The sequence below is a fragment of the Pteropus alecto genome, unplaced genomic scaffold (assembly GCF_000325575.1).
Source record: "Pteropus alecto unplaced genomic scaffold, ASM32557v1 scaffold71, whole genome shotgun sequence".
Taxonomy (NCBI): Eukaryota; Metazoa; Chordata; class Mammalia; order Chiroptera; family Pteropodidae; genus Pteropus; species Pteropus alecto.
In genome coordinates, this window is record NW_006433024.1 from 5,636,689 (window position 1) to 5,645,613 (window position 8,925).

The window sequence follows — 8,925 nt, forward strand, 5'->3', positions numbered from 1 at the left end:
AAAGCTCCTGTCACGGCACACCAAAATGAGAGCTATCATTGGAAAATTGTAAACTTTGCAGAACTTAAAAATCTTTGCTACCACACTCTGATAGTAAAATCTAGTAAATTTGAATTATTTATAGTACATAATATGCTGTCTATGGTATTGATAGCCTTGTTTTATATTGGAGTATCTTTGTGTGAATATGATTAATTTTACACATGTAAACTGTAACGTATTTATTAAAAGAATCTAACTCATTTTGTATTTTTAAAACAGAGGGTATTGCATGTGTATGCATGTGTGTTCGAGAGCATGTTGTTGTATGTGTGCTATTCTAGAATGGGAAAGTGACTCATGCAGAAACAAAAATCCACTGAAACATGCTATCGATGTGTACAGATGTACATAGTGCTCTAAGCAGATGCTTCTTGAATCCAAAATACAAACTCAAAGTTTTAAAAACATCTACATCTAGTGAAAATGTTTTTTCAATCTCTCTTTATTATATTTCTTTGCTTCACGGTCTTCAAAACTCTCTGGAAAGTGATAATGGCCTTAAGTAAAACCAAACTGACATGGATCACTGAAATACAGTGGCATAAACTAAAGAACCTAGCTGATTTTTAAGCCTCGGTTCATGTCACAAAAGGTGAATAGCAATGTTGTTGCAGTGTTGTGCAATGTAACCTACCCATAATGTTTTTTCTGCACTTAAAATCCTGACTAGAAGCCAAAGCTTATCTTTAAACATCCATGCTTGAACAAGTTCAGACAAAGTGTTCCTAATTGTAGCTTGCCCTGCTTTCTTTTTTATCTAGTAGATTTCTTTCATAAGCAACAGAATAAGTTATGGACATTCAGACACAGGACATGAAAATACATGTGATGACAGTATTTCAAGGCATCAAATGTTTATTTTATATGTAGTTGTTAAAATTGCAGACTTTGGAATCAGTCACCTGAATCTGACTGACTATTAGCTCTGCAAATCATTAGCTACATGTCTTGGATTTCTGCTCTCTTCTCTACTACATGGGAATAATTAAGGCATCTATTGCCTACATTTTTGTGGACATTAAACGAAATAATATATGAGAAACACCCAGCACTTTCCTGACACCTAAAAAGTACTCAGCAAATATTAGCTATTATTAATATTACTGTTATTATTAGTCTATTATGTGCCACACACTGTACTAGGCTCTTTGTACAATCTCACAATCAACAAAAGACCTACAAGGTAAATATAATTATGGCTATTTTGTAAATTAAGTGACAGAGGCTCAGAGAAGATCCAAAAAAAACTAGCTGGTAAGAGGTAAACAATGATTTAAACCCAGGTCTCTTTGCCTCCATACTCTTTATTCATGTCCTATCTCATACAGTACCATCACATGTGGCTATTTAAATTTAAGTTTAAATTATTTGATATTAAGTAAAGTGAAAAATTTAGTTCTCAATTTCATTTGCCGCATGTCAAGTCTCAGTAGCCATTTGTTGCTTGTAGCTATGCTACTAGAGAGTACAGATAGAGAATATTCCCATCATCTCAGAAGTTCTATTTGACAATACTGCAGTCTAGACCATACTTACTCTCTAGGCTGGGCTAGTTTGTTCTCAATAGGGCATAAGATTTTCTTCTAGATATTACAACAAAGGTTCATCAATTATTTAACTCTTCGTAATAAAGACAGCACATTTGCTGCAGAGGGCCATGTAGAAAATACTAATCTAGCAGTCTACATGGTAATAGAAAAACCTGCCTTCAACCAGATCATCATAGTGTCCAAGAACTAGAAGAACCCTCAACTGTGGTTTAGATAATCTTTTTGCTCAATAGTGAGAACTAATGGCAATGGGAAGTCATAAAGCCAATGTGAAAATGCCAGATGAGTCTCTAACATCATATCTACCTCTGATACTCTATGGAACTATAATTTTCATTTGGGGTCAATAAGCTTAAAGCTGTTTTAAATATTTTTTTAAGTTTCTAGATATAGTCTACCTAAGAGGTAAGCTTTAGAAAGAGGAGATGGTGATTTGTTATTTATATCCTTAATACTGTTGTTTTGCCTAGGGAATTTTTCTCCTAACTGGTAGCCAAATGACTTTTCTAATTAGGCAGCCAAATAAGTAATATGTATGACATTCATCACCTCGTTTTTGCAGAACTTTTCTATTGGTATCAGATATTACCATCTAGAAACTTTAAATGCAAAAACAAAAGGGATGGCAAAGCAAATGACCATATAAACCAACATTCAAAACAAAGCCCAATAGATTGCCTTTTTGAGAAGAGGTTCTTTCATATAAAACCAACCTTGTTTGATTTTAGAAGAAGGAGTTGAGGTATGAGGGACAGACCTGGGGAACATTATGCATGTAAAAGAGTAGCTGGCACCCTAGAAGGATCATTAGATAAAAGATAAGATCCGATATCTCTTCATTAGACCGAAAGAGAAGGAGGAGTTAAAATGAGAAATTAGGAATCAGTAACTGGATATAAGATCAAATTCTTGAGAAGATGCAATAAGTAACTTGGGCCTGTGTAATATATTCAGTACTAAAGAATATTAATATTAGTTCAAAAGAATTAATGCAGCCACAAGGGAGGCCTAATTTATAGTTTACAATTTAGGCCCCAGAGGTTCTGCCTCATTATGCAAGCTGTTATGCTTAATAACCCAGAAACTTTGGCAACATATGCATTTATAGTCTGATTAGGTCTTCCCACATACACACACCTACTACGCAAATGCCCTTATGCAACTATCTGGTATAAAGGCAGGAAGTGACTTCCTATACCTGCATGTGTCTTTTCATTACTAAAGCTACTATCTGACTCCTAAGAAATACCTGTTTCTGCAAAAAACAGCCACGTTGACAACAGAGAAAATGATTTCCAGTCTACAACTACTACAAGGCAACACTGACTCATTTCTCACTCTTAAAAGGGAAGGTGGGAGGTGGTTAAGGTTTTCTGTAACATGACATATATTCCTCAGTTAGAAAAGTAAGGCATTGCTCAGATGATATTGAGTTCATAAATTCTCCTTCTGTCACTTTTTAGGAAGGTTTATCTTCTAAAGGCCAGTTCTTTCCTAAAAAAAAAAAAGAAGAAGAAGAAGAAATCAGATGGATTAGCTAGAGTTAGGTCTTTCCTGAATGTAGTTGTCAATATCTGAGTTATTTTCCTTGGCAAAATTACATTTCCTCTGTGTTCCACCTCCTTCGAGAGAGCCTAGTTTGCAAGCAAATTATTTTACATTTGTTTTCCTTTCTGTTTTTGCAAGTAAACGTTTTCATGAGCATTTAATCATGAGGAACCAGAGAGCTAAGGAAAGCATTTGACTTTATTTCATGTGGCATTGTCACAAAGGGGTCTATGCACCCCAGAACCACACCTTTCATCTTTTCTTCCCCATGGCAAGCTTTTGCTGATTCCAAAGATCAATTTGACTCCATAGAAAGCTTCTTTATAGCTGAAATAAGAGAAAGAAGGAACTGTACCTACAATGGCAAACACTCTCCCTATCCCCAGGAATAGGCATATGATATTCCAGTCCAACCTTCTGATTCTATCATCTACTTGGATTTGAACAATATGATTTGGCCATTAAAACACGTAGTGTCTCAGGGTTATTTCTAAGCAGTGTCCAGGCAGAGAGTCCCTAAGGGAATACAGATCAAGGGCCATCCATAAACTTAACTACATTCTCTCAATAAATGTCGTATAAAAATTACCCATCGTGGGTTAGGCACAGTTGTAAGCAGGAGGTATAATAGACTAGCGTGGCTCCAGGGAAGAAAATTTGGTAACTTAGGCGTTTGTACTATGATAAAAATTTAGTAAATTCCATGACAAATCAAAGGCCTACACCAGTCCCTTCTCTGAGGTCATCACAGTATGTAAAAATAATATCATCCCATCTAATTTCTTCATTTTTTTTTTTTTTAATTTACAGAATGTCAGTACTGGGGCTCAGAGCTCCAGCTACCTTCTTTGGATTTTGAAGATGTCTTAAGAAATGATGAACATGCATACAAGTGGCTCTCCAGCCTCAAGAAAGTAGGCATAGTGAGACTCACAGGAGCATCTGACAAACAAGGAGAAGTTTTAAAACTTGGGAAAAGGATTGGTTTCCTTTATCTCACATTTTATGGGTGAGTCACTAATAGTTTATATTCTGCCATTATATATAAAGTTTGATATATTTCTCACAATGGGGACTCTTTTAGTTGGAAATACAGAAATTTCCATATCTTGAGTGGGAAGTCAGATGAGAAGAATGAGTCTAAAAGTGGAATTTCTCTGAGAATGCCTAGAATTTTTAAGAAGCCTAAAAACCCAAAGACATCAGATGCCAAAGATATCAGGCTAGTTGTAGGTGATGTATTAGTTTGATAGGGCTGTCACAACAGAATACCATAGATTGGGTGGCTTAAACAACAGAAATTTATTTTCCCATTGTTCTAAAGGCCAGAAAGTCCAAAATCAATATGCCAGCAGGGTTGATTTCTGGCGAGAGGTCTCTTCCTGGCTTGCAGATAGCCACATTCACAATGTCTCCTCACATGGCCTTTTCTCTGTGCACCCACACTCCTAGCATCTGTTCCTCTTATAAGGACACCAGCCCTACAAGCTCCAAGCTTGTGACTTAATTTAACCTTAATTAGCTTCTTATAAGGTCCTATCTCCCGATATAGTCACAGTGGGGGTTAGTGTCTCACCATATGAATTTTGGAGGGATATAATTCAGTCCATAACAGGTGGGATGGAAGACTGTGTTCTTTCAAGATATTTATAAAATATTCAGCTTTACAAATGTTAAAGTTGATTAAACTTTTACCTCCCTAAATTGGCACAAAATAAAACTGGGCCCTGGGGAATTGAAACCAGCCACTAGATGTGTTAAAAAAAAAAAAAAGATAAAGCTAAAATTAACATGCAGAAAATTAAGTCTATGCACTTAGCAAGTAACAGGAAATATAATTGATTTTAACTTTGGAACAAGTGGCTGTTTGCATAAGAATTGCCTGGGAGGTAAAATTAATTATGGGCATTGAAACACTAACAACAGGAAACACTCATCTGGAAGCAGGAGTATGAGTATTTCTAATCTGTAGGGTAAAACCGTCATGCGAGTTGGTAACAGCTATTCTGGTGCTCATAGAGTAGAAGACATTGCCAGTAAAGAGAACCTTCAAAATCCCAAGATTGCTAACTGGTAGCATGCTGATTATATTCAGATGTGTTTTGTTTGGCCCAGTTAATGTTGAAAGAGAATGAAATTAGTCATCAGTACTTAAAAACTGGAAGATTTTACATTGAATATGGATCTGACTTTCTTGAAAAATCAAATCTGGCAGGAACTGAGCCTGAATGCCTGCATGCCAACAAACACCTGGACATAAAGAGAGGCTGCCCCTTGAAGAGAGCATACATTCACTCTCCAGTTTACCAAAGTCCTTCCCCAATATCAGGTCTGCAAGGGCCTTGCTAGCCTTTGAGTTTGCCACCCTTAATCTATAGTTAGACTTCATCCATCAGTAAACAGAGTATTGAAAATATTTAGCCATTTACCCTCAATGATTTGAGCAAGTTTATTCATGGCAGAAGACTCTATCATATGTAGACTTGTTAGATCCAGCCCCCTCCTCCACCCCAAGAACTTACTTTTACCATTAGCATATTTGTGTCATATAAAATTTGTACCTTCTCTACATCTGCAAGAATTTGAATGGCCTTAGAGATTACAGCAGTAACAACAGGCAAATGAAAGAGGAGGAAAGCCTTGAAATTACTAAGAGCTTCAACTTAATTCTTTGTTTTTTATTTAATTTCCACAACTTTCTGAAACGGATATTATCCCCAGTTCACTGATAAAGAATCTGAAGCCCAGTGAATTAAACTATAACCCAAGTTCCCACAGGTACTTAGAAAGGAAACAGAGTTGGGAAGTGGGTCTGTTCTATCCCTAGACTTTCTAATCTACCTCACTATCAATAATATGAAGGAAGAACGTGGAAAAGATGCTTTTAGGCACTGGATATAAACAGAACACTTCTAAATAAATCTCTTCTAAATCTTGAGTGTTGTTTCACTCAGTAGACCTTTTGTATCTATGCCAACACATTTCACAATTTCATAACAGCGGCCAAACTGGGGGCTCTTTGTGGTATTTCTCTAACTCCCACACCCACCCATCGTAGTAAGGGTCAGATTCTGAGTTCTAATTTATGACTTGTGTTTTGTTTTGTTTTGTTATTTTTTGTTATTACAAATCCTAAAAAATAATAATTTGGCCACTGATCTAATATTGTGAAATTTATTGGAATAAATACTAAGGTTTGTTGTGAAAATAAATCAAACCTCCTACTACTGCTCCATTTCCTTTGTCCAAGACCTCTGCATCTAACCAGATAGTTTTAACCTACCCAATCTCACCTTCTGCAAATGATTACATTTCTTTCCCAAATCTCTCAAACTATACCACAAGCCAAGAAATGCTTTGCTTGCTGCTTTACTGCTACTCCCACCACTGATTATCAGGATCTCTCCATTTTTTTTCTTTTTTTTTTTTTTTTTGGTAGTTTTTAACTTCCTATCTGATAGAACAGTTTTGTTGTTGTTGCTTTGTACTTATTCATTTGCTTATTTGTGGGGCTTTTTGTTGTTGTTAAGAAAATGAGAAAAGTGAATATTGTCCCTGAGGTTATTTTTTTTTTTCTGCTTCTTTCCATGGTAATGTGGGAAAGGAACATTAAAGTTTAGGTAACATGATATTTAAAAGCAAAGGGGATATTTAGAACAATGGCTCTCAACCTAGGCTGCACATGGGAATAGCCCATTTAAAAAGTACTAATATCTGGGTCAATTCTCCAGAGATATTTTTTAACCGGACTTGGATTTGGCCCAAGTATCAAGACTTTTTAAAACTCTGCAGATGATTCTCATGTGACGCAACAGTTACAAACCTCTGGTTGAGAAGAAGGGGTACTTCAAGAGAAGGCAGATCTCAATTGGCAAAGAATTTGAGCACATCACGTCCTGTGAGCTCTTACATTTAAATACATTAAATGGCATTTATCATGTTCTTCTTTGTACTCTGCTAACGCTTGGACATAACTTCTCTTCACAACAAAATTAGTAACTGCCTCAATCAGGGTCCCTTTTTTTCATATTTTTGTTTCACCACTGGCAAAGTGCTTTACTCTTATTTGAAAAGCAATTAGTTGCTGAGTGAGTGAATGGAATGAATAAATGAAGGAAATAAATAATGGAGAAGAAGGACTGCCAAAAACAGAAGAGGGATAGAGAAAGGAAAGGGAGTAAGGTTAAAGATAAATTTTGCTTTTCATGTAGATTTTTCAAGGTGCCTGATGTCCACTCTTGCTCACATGCCAAAAACAATAACAGCATGGTGTTACTTCACTCATGCCTCCCTTGTGACCTAATACCCACCTAAAACTTTTCCATATAAATAGCGTTATATTTGGAGAATTTGAATTCCATGGGTCTAAAATGAGAAGTATAATATCTATTTTTGGTTTGGAGCTGTCATTTCAATTATTGAGTCGTTGGATTCAACTACTAAATCAAAAGTGGTAATAGCTTTGAGGACAGAAGTGCATGTAATTTTACGCATCTGCATTTTCTTAGATGCTTGTCATTATTTTGTCAGTGCATCATTTAGACAATATTTTTTTTTGTACAACTATGTGAAATACACAGTAACCTCTGCCTTGATGATGAAAGCATTCCTGGGAGAAATGAGTATGAGTTGGTAAAGAAACTTCTGTTATCAATGTTATCAAATACATTTATTTGTGGAGCTGTGGGTAAAATGATAACTTCTTTAAAAGGACTGAAACCTTTGATCTGGGACAATGTAGTTTTTACAGAGTAGGGCCAAATGCCTCATCCCATGGCCTTGACACCCCCCAAAATTCAATAAAAAATAGCTTTCTGGATAATTTTTTATTGAAGAAATTATCTGATCTTTATGACATAATTTAATACAATGAAAAATAGTCATTGTAAACTATAATTAATCTATACACTGCCATCTTCAGTGATTATACCAAGTTAGAATGTTTTACTCCCACAGAGTAAATTCAAAAGTACAGTGACTGCCAATCAAACAGAATGTCCTTATCAGTAGTAACATTGTTTACTCATCTATGCAACAACTGTTTCTTGAATACTGCTATGTGCAAGGCTCTGTGCTAGGCGTTTTGTTCTGAACTAGATTTGAGTTTCTACTTTATGGAAAATAATCTTTGGTGATAGCTTATTATGAATAAATATAAATACTTGAGTCGATTTCATATAAATAATCTAGACTAATAAAAATTCCATAAAACCAGGAACAGACTGAAAAGTAACCCTGGACTTTTGACATTACAAATGAGGGAACCTGACAGTCGATGCATGCCAACAGTAGTTAAAGGTAGTGCACAACTGAAAGGTGATGCTCTCCCAGCATGGTGCAAAACATGGTCAAGATGGGGCAATATCTAGCTAAAGATATGGCCATTAGAGAAAATTAAGCCAGACTCCTCAAAGTCTATACAAGCTACCATGGTGTAAACAGGTGCAGCATTAATGAACGTATATTTAACACTATAATGCCATACAACCCCTCTCCCCATCCTAAGCTAATCCAGTTCAGAAGCTAGCCTTTATCTCAAGCCATTCTTCCCCATTCTAGCCATCTCATATGGGTCTCCCTTGTTTTTCCATCTCCCGGTCTTTATTCTGCCCACAGACAATTTGCCCCAAGTCTCCTTTTTTTTTTTTTTTTTTGCCTTCTTTTCGGCCTTTCTTTCCTTTCATATGACCTATTAACCTTTGTCCTCCATCCTTCCAACCACCACTCCTGCAACATCCTCCCTCTATCTGGCAGCCTCTGAAGCTCTAGGAAAAAGAATCCTCTC

At 36.1% G+C, this 8,925-nt stretch overlaps 1 protein-coding gene and 1 long non-coding RNA gene across 3 annotated transcripts in view; one reads left to right on the forward strand and one right to left on the reverse strand.

Annotated features, from left to right (window-relative positions):
* BBOX1 (gamma-butyrobetaine hydroxylase 1) overlaps positions 1-8,925 on the forward strand; it is a 48,072-nt gene that overhangs the window by 18,788 nt on the left and 20,359 nt on the right. Inside the window, exon 3 of the mRNA XM_006907984.2 lies at positions 3,951-4,149. Coding sequence (XP_006908046.1) covers positions 3,951-4,149 — 199 coding nt within the window. The remainder of the gene's footprint in view (positions 1-3,950; positions 4,150-8,925) is intronic.
* Positions 471-8,925, reverse strand: part of LOC107195409 — a 151,155-nt gene continuing 142,700 nt past the window's right edge. For both annotated transcript variants that reach the window (XR_003045164.1, XR_003045163.1), the window contains one exon: positions 471-3,086. This is a non-coding gene — a long non-coding RNA (uncharacterized LOC107195409). The remainder of the gene's footprint in view (positions 3,087-8,925) is intronic.